This window comes from Rhinolophus sinicus, chromosome 3 (genome assembly GCF_057876585.1).
Source record: "Rhinolophus sinicus isolate RSI-liver-muscle chromosome 3, RSI-T2T, whole genome shotgun sequence".
NCBI lineage: Eukaryota > Metazoa > Chordata > Mammalia > Chiroptera > Rhinolophidae > Rhinolophus > Rhinolophus sinicus.
Window position 1 is genome coordinate 180585 of NC_142503.1, and position 15892 is coordinate 196476.

The 15892-nt window shown below is 54.0% G+C and overlaps 1 protein-coding gene across 1 annotated transcript in view; it reads left to right on the forward strand.

Annotated features, from left to right (window-relative positions):
- Positions 1-2983: 2983 nt before the first annotated feature.
- Positions 2984-15892, forward strand: part of AHRR (aryl hydrocarbon receptor repressor) — a 61995-nt gene continuing 49086 nt past the window's right edge. Inside the window, exons 1-3 of the mRNA XM_019744617.3 lie at positions 2984-3116; positions 11475-11547; positions 15450-15631. Of these exons, the coding sequence (XP_019600176.3) occupies positions 11486-11547; positions 15450-15631 (244 nt within the window). The 5' untranslated portion in view covers positions 2984-3116; positions 11475-11485. The remainder of the gene's footprint in view (positions 3117-11474; positions 11548-15449; positions 15632-15892) is intronic.

Genomic DNA, 15892 nt, shown 5'->3' on the forward strand with positions numbered 1-15892 from the left:
GGCAGCATCAGGGAGCCTAACAGCTCTTGACAAATTACTCCAGAGTCTTCTCAGCCTCCTGGAAAAGAAAACACAGATGTGAACCAGGGCTGCCAAAGTGGTCAACGTGGGTGAGACGCCCCCGATGCTGAGGACAGCACACCCATGTGCCTGTGAGGACGGCCCTGGCTGCTGCTGCCAGCTTGTGCCTGAGGGAGAGGCTGTGGACAGAAGCTGCTGAGCCAGCAGGGAAGGCAGGAGGGCAGACCTGGGAGCAGCCCATGGAGAGCGGCTCTGTCCTTGCACCCACGCTCCGGACCGGACGCCACTGTGGCCGCTGGGAGCAGCATGGCGCTGAGCGCCTTGAGCAGCCAGCCCTGCAGGCGGTCCTGGAAGACGTCCCGGTTCACTTAACTGTCACATGGCGACCGAGGTCTCACTTGGGATGGCCCATCCCGTGCAGATGGGCGAGGGTGGCACCTCAGGTTTTCTCTTTCTCCAGCTCTCATCCCTGCCACCCTGCTGGTGGGAGCAGGGGCACTCAGCCATATGGAGCCTGTTTGCAGTTGGGGGTCTCCAGGGAGGGTCTGAGGAGAAGGCCTTCTGGGTCAGGGTCTCTGTGCTGCGCTTGGGGTGTGTCCAGCTGCATTTGACCCACCTGGTGAGAATGGGAGCACGGTGGTCGCCATGCAAAGGCACAGGGGAGGCCTGCTGTGCACTGCAAACTGTTGTGTGCTCTCGTGGCCTGTGCGAATGGGAAGTTGCTGGGAAAGAAGCCATGTCTGCTGAGCTCCTGGGAACACTGGCTGGGGGTGGGAGCCACCCTCTGATGGGGTGCCCAGAGGCTCCCAGAAAGGGCGTTCCCCTGGGGCCCTGGGGCTGCAGGGACAGCGGCCTCCCTGGGAACGGTCGTCCAGTTTCTGCTCAGACCCCTTGAGTGCCCAAGGCTGTTTTGGAGGCAGGCACAAGGGGCAGCGGGGCAGGTGGCTTGTGCCCATCGGGGCAGTTTGAGAAAAGCGGGAGGCGGACACTGGTTTTCTTCTGCATCTTGGGCTGCATGGGCTCACCTGTCCTCGTCCTGCTGGGATGTGGCAGCGTGAGGTGTCTGGCTCCAGGACGGGTGGGTGTGATGTATCTGGACTACGAGGCCAGCAGGGGGTTTCCTGGAGCTGTGGGGGTGCTGTCTTCCCAGGCAGGGTAAGTGTGGCTCTTACTACAAAGCTCCAAGTCCTCGGATGCCCACCCAGTTGTCTCCACCCATACCCCTGGGTCCAGGGGTCCCCCACAGGCCTGGACTTCCCAGGGCAGACCCACCTCAATGCTGCCACTCCAAGAGGTGTCCCTGCAGCATCGTGCATGTGCTTATTTTCTTCAACAACACAAATCTACCAAAAAGGTATAAAAGTACCACATGCTTCTTGCAAAAATGTTCAAGAATTAAGAAATTTTGACAAGTAAAAAGAAGTTAAATCTCACCTGTAACTGGTGGCCCACACAGCGTTTCTGTAATGTGCTTTACAGAAATTGAATCAAGTCACAACTACTGATTTTAGTTACTTCAGATGCAGCAGTATGGCTGCAGGTTGTCCCACATCAAACATATTGTGAAAACTTTAGTCAGCCAGCATGTCAATCCTGGTGCTGCAGTGGGACGCCGAGCTCTCCCCTGGACAGAGGCGGACCGTGCAGCCCTGCGGGTCTCACCTCTTAGACCCAGGAGTAGACACCTGCTGTAATCTCTGCAGTGTGCCCATGAAAAGCAGCAGCAAGAGGAGGTGCACAGGGGGGGCCTTCCACTTGGGGAGTTTGTTGTCTCTGAGGATACAGGAATGGGCTGGCCCTGGGAGCACCTGGAGAAGAGCATTGTCCTGAGGGGACAGCAAGTGCAAGAGTCCAGCGGCACATTGCTCATTCAGAGCTCATCGGTGAGGCTGGAAAGGAGGTTGGGGGCTTCTGGGGAGATCGCATTTTGCTCAGAACCTGGTGGGGGCCTGGAGTGACATCTCTGGTTGTGACTGGAGGGTGGGAGCGGGCACAGAAGCCCCCACAGGGCTGGCTGCAGGATGCCTGGGGGTTGGTGGGGTTGGATGAAGTGCTCACGCATGCTGAGGGGCTGGCCCCAGGAACCACCGAGGGATGGCTTGGGAAAGAGCAGAGACAGGGCGACCCCATGACTGCCCTGGGTGACCGTGGTGGCGCCAGAATGGGCCCCAGTTTCTGGGGCCCCTCAGACATTGGGCAGAGACCTCAGGCTGTGAGGCCCAGGCTTGCGGGGTGTCTATGGAGCTATCGGGTAGACACAGGTCCGAGCCTCGTGAGGGTGGGGGGTGTCAAAGTCGGAGGTCTCAGCCAGGATGGAGGAGGGGAGGGGCCGATGACCGCCGGGTGGAAGAGGAGGGGGAAGCATGTCCGAGGGGTCAGTGGGGACTCCAGGTGAAGGCCCAGGGAGGAGAGGGCGAGGGGGAGACTTTGCCCTCTGCCGAACGGGGTACCAGCGCACTCGCCTGGTGGGACGTCGCAGGAGCAACGCTGCGGTTCCTGGAAAGTTCAGGGTCAAAAGTATGAATTACTAATTTATAGTTTGTAAAACTTGATTCTTACAGCAACCCCTTGGAGCAGTCGGGGTGGGAAACGCTATCCTCATGTTACCTATTCAGATCGCGACCTCTGGGATCCTGGCCGCGCCCAGGGGACCCTGGGCCCTGCACCTCGGCACCCTGGGCAGGTGCGCGCTCAAGCTAGTCCGGCGCAGGTGAGACAGCTGCGTGACCGGGGGCGAGACATAGAGGGTCTGCGGGGAGCTCGGGCCCTCGAGGGGCGCAGGGCGCTACCCACGCCGGAGTGGACAGCTCCCTGGGAAGGCCTTGGGGACGGAGGGCGCAGGGCGCGGCGACCCCTCCGAGGCGCACACAGACCTGCAGGACCAGAGGCCTGAGCGGGGATGCACGCGCGCGCCCCCTGTCGCCTCCCGGCCGCCGGCTCCAGGGCGGGGCGGGCTCGCGTGCCGGGGTGGGGCTGTCCTTCCCGGCCGCAGCCTGGTCCCCTAGATGCGCCAGCCGGCAGCCGCACTGCCACAGCTCCCGGCCGGGTGGGCTGCCCCGGCGTGCGCGCCTGAGCCTCCGCGCGGAGCTGGCCCGGTAAGTGCTGTGGGCGGGCTCCGAGGCCCCCGCTGCGCCGTGGAGACGCTTGAGGGGACCCTCCTCCCGCCGGCCTTCCAACCCCATCATCCCTTGGATCCCCCTTTTCCCACCCCATCCCCACGTCGTCTCCAGGCCTTGGGTCCAAGGGGCAGCTTCTCACTTAAAAATTAAACAACGGGACTTTTGGGGAAGCCCGGTGCCCTTCCACTGCTGTGGTCCCTCAGTTTTTGCTCCGGGAGCGGCAGCCCTCGTCCCCCCTCTATGCCTGTGACCTGCTGGGACAGTTGGGCTAATTGCCCTTCGCACTTAGCCTGGTTTCTTTCAGAAAGATTTTGGGCAGTTGCTGGTGGGGGCTTTGAACCCACGCCCTGAGCCCTCCCCAGGGCAGCTGGGGGCAGGGAGCGCAGGGCTGGGGGTTCCAGAGCCCTAGTGGCACAGTTCAGCCCCTGGATCCTTCTGGGCTGGGAGCGTGAGGTTTGGTTCCCACACTTGGGCAGGGTAGGCGGAAGGGCCCATGTTCCAGGAATTCACTCGGTTTCAGTCAATGGCACCAAGAAAGTTGTTTTCCCTAAAGTCTTATTTTGAGTGGCCGAAAATCCCAGACTGTGGACCCTCTGTGAGTGGCACAGACCCTCAGGGACCCCCATTGGGAGGGGCCCGTGCTGGTCAGGGTCAGAGGTCAGAGGCCTTGAGCCACTCAGCCCTGGGGTCCCTCCTTCTGTCTGTTTCCCTGTTGGCTCCAGGGGCTGGGGCTGCAAGTATTTGCCCCCAGGAAGTGGCCAGGAGGCCTCCAGCTGTGGCCGCCTGAGTGTCATCATGGGAGGGGGGGCCTGTGGGACCAGCCACAGGCTCTGGTCCTGGAGGGGCTCAGTGCAGAATCTCGGTGCGTGAGTGTGTGCCCTGGGCATCTGTCCCCAGTGTGTACTTCCAGGGTACTCTTCCCCCGACCCCCCCAGTCCGCTGAGAGGGCCTCAGGCCTGAGTTTTGCAGGGAAAACCATCGGTGATGTGCAGACTGTCCCCACTTGTGGGCCAGTGAGTGGCATGGATGAGGGGGCCCTCCTGACATGGCTGGAAGTCACCGTTTTATGGGGGACTTCAGGCCCTAACTATGGAGTTTGAACCCAGACTGTGTGGTTCTGGCCCAGGCTCCTGCCCAGAGCGCGGTGTGCCCTGTGGAAAGGAGGGGCGCTGCTGCGTGGGGAGGTTTTATGTTTGTTTGTCGCTCATCTCTAACATGGACAGTTACTACTCTTCCCATAAGAGGAAGCTTCATCCAAAAGTCTGATTTCTCTGACCGTCAGCTCAGAGCGTGGCGGGGTGTTCACCTGTGCAGCGCTCAGGCCCCCCCAAGTCTCTGCACACCCCCACCCTAGTGCTGTCCATGGCTAGGGGGACCCTGGCTGCAGGGGGGCCCTGCCCCCCAGGCAGTCACAGGCCACAAGGAGCCCAGTGGGGAGAGTCCCCGGGCCCCCTTAGGCAGAGAAGGAAGCTGGTCCTGGGCTGGGACCCACACCCACCTCACAGGGGAGGTTGATTTAGTCGGAGGAGGCATCATCTTTTTGAGGAGAGAGCACAAATATTTAGTAAAACGGAGCAGCCTCCACGAGAGTGCTGGCCTGGTGTGCGATTGCCAGGAACTCCACAAAGTGCAGCTACTCAGCTCAGACCATGGCGGGGAGGCAATGCAGGCTCCTTTGATTCCTGCCTCACCCCAGTGGAGAGGTACCTGGAGACAGGTCTCTGCTCTTGGTGCTTTTTGCCATAATCTGCGTTTTTTAGGGCCTTGCACTGAGCTGGAGACACCAAGGAAGAACGTGGCTTTGTGTGTGTGTGGGGGGTGGGAATGAAAGGCTGGGGGAGGGTTCCATGGAAGAGCCTGGATCCTGTCTTAGTCCCGCTGTGGGGAGGGGCTTGGGATGGAGACTGGGCCTGTGTGCCCTTTCATGCTGCTTCTCTCGGCACCTTCTCGAGGTCACCAATGTTGTCGCATCAGACGCCACTCTTTGAAAGACGAGTGATGCTCCACCCTGCGACAGGCCGCATCTCGCTCACCCGGCACATTTGGTGGATGCTTGGGTCGCTTCCACGTTTGGGTTCTGTGAATACGCCGCTGTGAGCGTTTGTGCCAGGTTGACCGTGTCTGATGGTGTTACAGTTCTCCAGGCACAGGCCTAGAGCGGGGCTGCAGCTCATACAGTGACTGCTTCACGTGTGGAGGAACTGCCATCCTGCACATGCCACCAGCTGGACACTGGGTCCCGACCTCCCCCACCCTCATCAGGACCTGTGACTTTCCATCCACTTGACTGTCACCATCTTGGCAGGTGCAAGGTGGTAGCTCATTGTGGGTTTGATTTACATTTCCCCAGTGACTATTGATGTTTAGTATCTTTTCATGTATTTATTGACCATTTCTATATTTTCTTGGGAAAAATATCTGTTCAGGTTGTTTGCCCATTTTTAAATTGGGTTGTCTTTGTTGTTGAGTTGTAGGAGTTATTTATATAGTCTGGATACTTGATTAGCAAATATTTTCTCCCATTCTGTGGGTTCTCTTTTCACTTATTTTATTGGGGAACTGTGTTTTTCCAGGACCCATTAGCTCCAAGTCAAGTCGTTTTCACTCTAGTTGTGGAGAGCGCAGCTCACTAGCCCATGTGGGAATTGAACTGAGCCAACCAGCCGCCCACTTTTCACTTTTTTTTTTTTTTTAAAGATTTTATTGGGGAAGGGGAACAGGACTTTATTGGGGAACAGTGTGTACGTCCAGGCCTTTTTTCCAAGTCAAGTTGTTGTCCTTTCAATCTTAGTTGTGGAGGGCGCAGCTCAGCTCCAGGTCCAGTCGCCGTTGCTAGTTGCAGGGGGCACAGCCCACCATCCCTTGTGGGAGTCCAACCGGCAACCTTGTGGTTGAGAGGATGCGCTCCAACCAACTGAGCCATCCGGGAGGCAGCTCAGCTCAAGGTGCCGTGTTCAATCTTAGTTGCAGGGGGAGCTGCCCACCATCCCTTGCGGGAGTCGAGGAATTGAATGGGCAACGTTGTGGTTGAGAGCCCACTGGCCCATGTGGGAATCGAACCGGCAGCCTTCGGCGTTAGGAGCATGGAGCTCTAATAGCCTGAGCCACTGGGCCGGCCCCACTTTTCACTTTTTTGATAGTGTCCTTTGAAGCACAGATTTTTAATTTTGATGAAGTCCTATTTGTCTGTTTTTTTCTTTTCCTACATGTGCTTTTGGTAACATATCTAAGAATCCATTGCTAAATTTGAGGTCATGAAGATACAGCTTTGTCCTCTGGTGATCCAGCTGTGTCAGCATCATCTGTGAAGAGAGTATTCTGTCCCCATTGAATAGCCTTGGCATCCTTGTTGAAAATCAATTGACCATAGTATGTCTATTCTTACAGTTTCTCTTTTTAATGCTTTAAAACATTCCATTATGGACATTTTCAAATCTGTTACAAAAGTAGACAGAATTTTATAATGAGCCCAGTTTATTCCTCAACCAGCACAGATAGGTAACAGGCGATATTGACTGATCCAGTTTCATCTAAACCCCACTCTGCCCCCAGGTTGACGCATCAAGTACCTGACATCTCGTTTCTTTCATATGTGTATCTCTAAATTATGTGGGCTTTAAAAACTTAGCTTTTTGTATTTTTAACTTATTTTTTTGTGTGATTTGAGAGACTTAATATGAAGGAGTATTAGCTACAGCAGTGGAGTAATTATAGGGGTGAACCGGGCACCCTGAGCGTTCTAACGGGCTCTGGCAGCATGCCAAGCAGCCCACTTGGGCGTGGAGGCCCCTCCCCAAAGCTGGGGTTCAGCCCCCGCCCCCCACAGACACAGGGGAGAGGTTCACCGAGTCCCCGCCTCTGGAAGCAGGAGGCAGAACCAGTAAAAGAGCCAGAAGCCCCTTACTCCTGCACAACCCTCCTGCGCCTCCACTGGCAAGTGTTACATTGTGCTGCCCTCAAAGCAGGAATGCTTGAGGGTGCAGCCATCCATGCAGAGCAGGCCAGAAGGGCTGGGTTTGGAGCCCAGGGCACTAAGTGGACGCCTGGCACACTCTGCAGGACCATCCGAGCCCTGCGTGAGTAGCATGGGAGCCCACCCCGCCACCCCCATCCCACGTTGCCACACCCTGACCACTACATGTGTTATGAAGCCCCTACGTCCCTGTCATCGTTTCTGAACAATGACCTTGAGAAGATATTTAATAGCGAGAACACATCTTTGTTCCATTTTGTAGGTCCATGTACCATCTGATATCGTTTTCTTTGGCATGAAGATACCCTTCACGTTTCCTATAGTGTGGTCACCTGGCAGTGCATACGTTCCGCTTCTGCATGTCTGAAAAAAGTCTTTATTTCATCTTCATTTCTGAAGGATATTTTCCCGGGTGTGGAATTTTAGGTCTCGGTGTTGTTTCTTTCGCACTGTCATGCCGTTGCCCACTGTCTTCTCAGATGAGGCTCTGCTGTCATTCTCACTTTTGTTTCTCTGGTGGCTTAAAGGTTATTCTGTTTGTCACTCGTTGCAAGCCCTTGATTATGGGGTCATTTTCTTTGTGTTTCTGATGCTTTCTGATGCACTGACCTTCTAGAATCTGTAGGATTACAGTTTTCATTACATTTGAACAAATTTCTGCTATCATTTCTTACAATTTTTTCCTGTTGCCTTCTTTACCCTCCTATCCTTTGGGGCCCCAGTTCCACACCTGAGACCTCTTGTAATACCTAAGAATTTCATTTTTGTTTTGGTGCTGTTGTAAATGTAAAAGGCTGTATTCTGATGGGTCGCTGCTGGTCTGTGGAAACACAGTGGCCTCCTGTGTACTGTCCTTGTGCTGTGACCTTGCTGAACTCAATTATTGGTTATAAGAGATTTGTCTTAGTAAAATGATTGAAATACACACCGTGTGTCTGAAACAGAGAGTATCTTTCTTCCTTTCCTGGCTTCATGGCATTTCTGTTTTTCGGCTTGCCGCCCTGATTGGGGCACAAGTGACATGTTTGATGGAAGGGGCTGTTGGACATCTGGCCTCATTCTGATCTCAGGGGAGGTACTCAGCCCCTTGCGGTTGGCTGCTGTTTTGTAGATGCGCTTTCTCAGGTTAAATAAGTTCCCATCTATTCATAGCTTGATGAGAGTTTCTTCATTATTCTGAATGATGTGGATTCTGTCATGCTTTTTAGGCATGTGTTGAGATGATCGTGCATATTTTTTCTTTAGTAATACAGTGAATTACATTGCTGGACTTCTGGAGGTTGAAACCCCTTGACGTCCTTGGATAAACCTCACTTGTGATGTATTTTCCTCTGTGTTGCTGGACTCCATTTGCTAGTGTCTCATCAAGGATTTTTGTATTTGTGTTTCATGACTGACATTGATCTGTACTTTTCTGTTGGTAGTAGGGTGATGCTGAACTTATACATGAGTCGGCAATTTTCAATTTTATTTTCAATTTTCTGCCTGAGGTGGCAGAGAACTGGTATTACTTATTTCTTAAATTGGTAGAATTTGCTAGTAAAATCGTCATTGTTGGGATAGATACAGGACTAAACAGGTTATCTAGTTTTTTCTTGAGTGAGTTTTGGTAGTTTGTGTCTTTCAAGGAATTGGTCCATTTCATCTCAATTATTGAATTTGTGGGGATAGTATTTGTGTTAGTCTGCTTGGGTGACCATAACAAAATACTGTCGACTGGGCGGCTTAAGCAATGGAATTTATTTCAAACAATTCTGGAGCCTGGGAGTCCAAGAGGAAGGTGCCAGTGAGAGCCTCCTCTTGGCTTGCCGATGGGCACCTTCCCAAGGGTGAAGAGAGACCTCTGGGTCTCTTCCTCTTATAACGGTAATGGTTCTCTCGGACCAGAGCTCCACCTTTACGACCTCATTTAACCTTAATGACCTGAAAGATACTATTTCCAATACAGTCAAGTGCAGGTTAGGGCTTCAACATGGATTTTGAGGGGGGACACAATTAAATTCATGCAATATTCTCTTATTTTCCTTCTGGTATCTGTGGGGTCTGTGGTGATGTCCCCTCTTTCATCCTGACAGTGGTAACTTGTGTTTCCGTGTCTTGATCAGTCTGGCTAGAGGTTCATCAATTTTGTTGATCTTTTCAAAGAACCAACTTTTGGTTTCATTGATTTTTTCCCTTTTTCTATTGTGACATTTCTATTCATGTTTCATTGACTCCCCCCCTCTTTATTATTTCCATCTTTCTACTTGATTTGGATTTAGCTTCTCTTCTAGTTAAAGTAGAAACTTAGATTATTTATCCGAGAACTTTTTTTCTAATATAAACATTTAATGCTCTCAGTTTCCATCAAAGTACTGCTCAGCTGTATCCTACAAAGTGTGATGTGTTGTAGTTTAATTTTCATTCAGTTCAAAATACTTTTAAATTTCTTTGAGACTTTCTTTTTGACTCATGGTTATTTAGAAATGGGTTGCGGGAAGGCTGGGTGGCTCAGGTGGTTGGAGCACCATGCTCCTAACGCCGAGGTCGCCAGTTCGATTCCCACATGGGCCAGTGAGCTGTGCCCTCTACATCTAAGATTATGAACAACAGCTCTCCCTGGAGCTGGGCTGCCATGAGCTGCCGCTGGCTACTCCGTGGGCTACCATGTGCTGCCATGAGTGACCTGTGGCCAGTGTGAGTGGCTGGCGGCCAGCATGAGTGGCCAGCAGCCATTGTGAGCAGCCAGCAGCCACCAAGAGCTACTCTGAGCGGCCGACCGACGGCCTCAGCCAGCGGGAGCTCAAGGCTCATAACACCAGCGTGGGCCAGGGAGCTGTGTCCTACACAACTAGACTGAGAAACAATAGCTTGAACCAGAGTGGGGATGGGGGTGGGGGGTGAAGTGGCAGAAGAAAGGGGGGAAAATAGCAGAAATGGGTTGCTTTCCAAATATTAGGGAATTTTTGACATAATCTTTCTAGTTTAATTCCATAGTTGTCACAGAACATACATTGTATTTCTATTCTTTTAAACTTGTTTTAAGTCCTGGAATACAGTCTCTCTTGGCAGTCTCTCTTGGTGAATGTTCTGTGTACCCTGCATTGTTTGATGGTGCGGTCTGTAAGTTTCAATTAGTCCAAGTCTGTTGCTGCTTGGATGTTCTGTATCCTTTTTGATTTTCAGTTTACTTATTCTCTTGATTACTGTGAGAGCAGTGTTGAAGTCTCCAGTGAATTATCTTTTTAGTGTCATTAGTTTTTGCTTCATGTGTTTTGAAGCTCTGCCGTCAGGTGTGTGCAGTTAGGATTGCTATGTCTTCTTGGAGAACTGCCCTGCCTATCATCACATAATGTCCCTCTTTGTCCGGTAATACTCCTTGTTTTGAAGTCTAGTTTGTCCGACAGTCATAGCGACTCCAGCTTCTTCTGGTTAGTGTTTGTATGGTGTATCTTTTCCCATCCATTTACTTTACCTGCTTGTGTCTTTATATTCAAAGTGTGTTTCTTACCTTTAAAGCAGATCGATGACACAGTTCCGAGAATCTCACGGCACTTTCAGAGCAGGGTGGAACTTGTGTGTCTGTGTCTGCCTCCTCTTCCAGGTTGTACATGCTTGAGGCCAGGTGAGGGCTCAATCCTCGTCTCCAAGTCTGTGGGCGCAGGAGCCTGGCAATGAGTGGTCACTGCACGCTGGTCTGCAGGACGTGTGTGAGCTCAGCATCCTCACTGCACGGAAACCTGAAGTGAGGGCGAGCTGACCAGCCTCGGGCGCAGAGGACAAGGCACCTGTGCCCAGCGCTGCTGGTGGAGGCTGGCCGGCTTGGGCAGCTGAGAGTTAATGGAGTCGAATGAGTGATTTTACCCAGAAAAGAGGAAGCCTGTTGGCCCAGAAGTTCAGGGCCACCGACAGGAATGGGAAGAGGAATTAGGCCGCCACAGATGCCTTGGAGAGGATGGCCGCCCTGAGCCTGCGCGGAGCCCTGACGCAGCTCATGTGCCTTGGCCGTGTGTGTCCCACTCACACTGCTGTGTGCAGCGGCGTCTGTGTTTCTGTGTTGTGGTGACATTTGTCCACCCGGCACAGGCGCACAGGGCTCTCTTCTTGGTAGGGATGCAGTGACGGGGTCCTCGGGCCAGGCTGGGGGACAGTGACGCCGCCACCCAAGGCGAGGTGTGGGCCGTGGTGCCCTACTCGTGCGCGCGCATGAGGTGAGGCGCGAGTAGTGCAGGCTTGTGCCAGAGGAGCCTGGTCGTCGCCCGTGGGTGCGATGGAGGCACGGGACCCCAGTGTGACGGCCAGGACCTGCCCTGGGGGTTCAGGCAGTCATGCGGGCATGGGGCTCCTTCACAGCGACCAGCCTGACGCTCCTTTCTTTTTAGGCCTGAGGACGATGATCCCGCCAGGGGAGTGCATGTACGCGGGGCGGAAAAGAAGGAAGCCCGTGCAGAAGCAGTAAGTGTCCCGCCTGCCCTTGCTGGCCCACTCACGAGGGACGCGTTGTGTTTCCACTGGGAGACGTGAGTTTCGGGCCGAGTGAGCGAGGGAGAGGCTCGGTGGAGGGCTGGAGGGACTTGCTGAGGCCTGGCGGCTCTCGTGTGTGGGAGGCCTGGTGGCAGGACGGTGTCCTGCTCTCCTGACTGTGATGGAAGGTCCGGTGAGGGCCCGTGACGCTTATTGCCCAGAAGGCCATATGGAGGGCTACGATATCACCATGGTCCTTGGTGAGAATCCAGCCGTTCTCTGCCTGGCCTCACCACAGATGGGGGGACCATGGGGAGCTCATCCTCCCCCCCCCCCCGCCATCCCTCTGTCTGCCATGGCTGGTCTAGTGGAGCTATGGGCCACCGAGGTGTGAGGTCTGTGGTAGCGGGGTTTGGGGGCTGTCCTGGTGGGAGGTCAGCAGAGAGTGGCCCAGGGCCCACGGCTGCCTGGTTCCTCCAACAGGGGTCCTGCAGGGTGCCCAGCGTCGACTGGGGCTGTGTGTGTGCATGTATGTAATACAGCCGTGTGCTGAGACAGCTCTGAGTGACTGCGTGTGTGTGTGTGCGCGTGCACACGGCTACAGTGTATGTGGGTCTGTGTTTCTGTGACCTGGGCGGCCCTCCGGCCTCCAGTGGGTACAGGATTCTGGGGGAGGTTCTCAGGAACATGGTGCCACTAGCGCAAGGACAGGCAGCAAAGGCCTGCGAGGCTGGACTCTGACTGGTGGATTGTTTTAAATGTTTTTTTTTTCTTTTATTGGAGAAGGGGGACAGGACTTTATTTGGGAACAGTGTGCACTTCCAGGACTTGGTGGATCTGTCATCTGAGTCCGCCGTGTGGCCGCCATAGCTGCGGAGCACAGCAAGGCTTGTTGTCGGGAGCATGGGCTCAGGCTGGTCTGCGGGGAAGGTGAGGCTTGGGCAGGCGGAGGTGGCGCTGTGGGCCCCCCACCTGGGCGGAGGCAGTTCCGTAGCTGGGCCCCCAAGGGCTGTGGTAGGATGTGGTCCCCAGCAGGGTGCTGGACAGATTTTCTTGGGCGGACGCTGTTGTCACGTTGAACAGGGCAGGAAAAGAGCTGGTGATGCCTGCGTGTTCCATGGGGTGGACAGTCCAGGGGCAGAGGAACCAACTCTCCTGCTTTTATCATGTTTCTGTTCCAGTGACAGGGTCTGAGATAATGAGTTTGAGGCACTCACTGTAAAATACCTTTTATTTATTGATGTTATGAAGGGATAGTATGTTCATCTAATTCAGAACAGAAAAAGTGTCCTTCTACCTGGTTCCTGGCACAAATTTTAAGCTTCTGGTGAATGGCCCGGAGATGGTTTATGTGACAATGGGCCAGTGTTGGTGTGCATTTACCCTCTGCATGTGCTGTGGGGCATCTGGGACCACACCACCCTCCGTGGCCCGGTGACTCTGTTCACGTTGCGTGGGGGACACTTGGGCATTGGTTGGCACACATCCTATTGTTGGGAGAGGCAGCGGCCGCGTGGCCTGTGTCCTGGCCCGTCAATACCTGGGCCGCTTCTCAGGGTGGTGTCTGGAGTGAGTGACTTTGAGGGGTCTCCCTGGGGCAGAGCAAGCATGTTTACTGTTCACTGTGAAAGCGTTGGGTCCCCCAGTTCAGCGACTGCAGCACAAACCCCTGCAAAGTTACCTTCTTTGTCACCCTCATGGGACCTGAGGACATGGATAAATGACGTAAACACGCTGAGGCACCTGCGGCACCAAGGGCAATGGGTCCTTTGTCTCTGACCTGGGACACTTATGCCTCCTGCCAGCATCCACGGACTTGCTAGTAGGTAAATCACGGCCCACACCTAATGTGCACGTGCTACCTGGAAGTGGGTTCACTCAGTAATGGTGTGGGCGACTGTGATGTTGGCAGCATTGGGGACACGCCCCCTCCCCTGCCTGGGCACGTGGTGTGTTTCAGACTTTGGTAATTTGTATGCCGTTGTTACAAGTGCGGTTTAGCAGCCATCGTATTTCTTTGTCTGTGGTGATAACTTCTGCTCATTTTTTCCTGGGTAGTTTAGGACTTTGTGCTTCTTGACTCTTAGAAGCTTGTTGTCTATTATGTGTTTCAAATAATTTCCCCCAGTTTTAATTTATTTATGGTGTCCTTTGCCGTGCAGAAAATTTTAATTTTTATGGAGCTGAATTTAATCTTTTCCTTTGTGGCTAATTAATTTTACATCATGAATAGAAAGACTTACTCTGCTTCATGTTTATAAGATAATTTTCCCAATGTTTCTTCTAAACTTTTCTGTATTCTTTAAAATACATAGATATATATTTAAACTTTTGAGCCCTTGGAACCTTTCCTGGTATGATGAGTGGGGTCAGAATCCATCTTATTCTTTCCCTATGGCCATCGGCCATTCCTACACTTTTATTGAATCATTAGTTTTTCCTCACTGACTTCAGTGGCAGCGAGCATTTTAGACATGCAGTTGAGACGCCCACAGGGAACCGTGTGTGTGTGTGTGTGTGTGTGTGTGTGTGTGTGTGTGTGTGTGCCGAGAGTCTCCACCAGGAAACTGGGGGCCTGACAAAACCTGCTTTTGATGTTTGAGCTCCTCCTGGTGTGAGCTATGTCCCCATGTCCCATCTGTGGTCCCAGCGTCCTCACCGTCAGGCTGTGGGGCTGTGGTCTGGCCCTGTCCTCGGGGGGGTGGGGTGGGGACATCTGTGCGTGCCCATCCTTCTCCTGATGAAAGTTGTGGAGTGTGGGTCAGCAGTGGACGTGGATTCACCTGGGCTCACAGGCACCTGGCTGCTGGGCATAACCTGCTCCTGTCCCTCGGGGCTGGACACAGAGAGTGGACCTCGGTGTCATTGGTCCTGTGGCGCTTCGCGTGCTCTCCCTCCCTGGATGACACTTTGAGCTCATGAGGTGAGTGAGCTCTGGCCCTTCCCTTCTGTTGCCCACATTTTCCATCTTGTTGGGCTGTAACTCAAGTACCCTGACTGCACACGTTCAAAGTGCAGTCTGATTGGATTTGACTGAAACTAAGGTCACAGAGTTACCCGTCACGCCCAGAGGTTCCTTGTCATTGCTTCCTGAACCTCGTCTCTGGCAATCTCTGACATGCTCTGTCCTGTAGCCTGCTTTGCATTTCCTGGAATTTTCTATTAATGGAGTCATACGCTGTTATGCTGGGCTCTCTCACCGGCCATAGCGTTTCTGAGATTCCCCCTCCCATCCCCCGGCTGCCACATCACCGTGAGCTCCAGGGCCAAGTCGCGCCCCAGCAGGAGCAGTTCTACCTCCACTTGTTCGTCTGCAGACGGACACTTGGGCTGATCCCAGTTTGGGGCCATGGCGAATGAAGCTGCTATGAGCGTTTGTGTGCAGGTCTTTGTGTGGGTGTGTGTGTTCGTTTCTCCTGAGTCTGCGATTACCCTCACCTCAGCCCTTCAGCCCCGCTGTGGAATGGGAAACTGAGGCCCAGAGCGGCCACTCACACCTGAACTGCAGGGCGAGGGGTCACGGGCCCTGAAAGGGCTGTGACCTTAGGCTGGACAGACACGCCGGGGCGGCTGTCCTCCCACTTCAGGGAAAGTCGGCACAGAGAGGTCAGGAACCGTGCTGGGGGCACACAGCCGTGCTCTCAGGCTCCCTGCCCTTCATCCCTGTTCCTTCGCTCCCAGTAATGGTATGCAGTCGCTGATGATGTGCGGTGATAGTTTGTTGCACGCACTTCTTCAGGGATGCATGACTTTTCATCCTCTTCAGCACCTTTGTCCTGGCGGCAGCTCCATTTTGAAGCTGATAGTAAGGTCACTCCCTGGAGCAGGTTCCCACCTGGGTGGCCAATGGCCTCTGGTGGACAAACACATCTGACTGTGGTGGTTCCCCACAGGAAGCCCGCCGTGGGGGCCGAGAGGTCGAACCCCTCCAAGCGGCACCGGGACCGCCTCAACGCTGAGCTGGACCACCTGGCCAGCCTGTTGCCGTTGCCACCGGACGTTGTCTCCAAGCTGGACAAGCTTTCAGTCCTGCGTCTCAGCGTCAGCTACCTCCGGGTAAAGAGCTTCTTCCAAGGTAGGACTCTCACCCATGCACATCGTGCCAGGCTGGGGTGGGCCAGGCTGCGCCTCTTCTCCTGGGTCACCATTCGCTGAGCGCCGTTGAGTTGGAGCAGCTCTGGTAGAAGAGGCAGGGGCCGGTCGCCCCCGGGGCCTCACACACTGCCAGGGCCCTGGGCACCCGGCAGGTCTGCTCTGTGGTGGGGCAGGACGCAGCTGAGCTCAGCAGGCCCTGTCCTGCTGTTAACGGGTTAAGCACTGGTGGCCAATGTCGTGT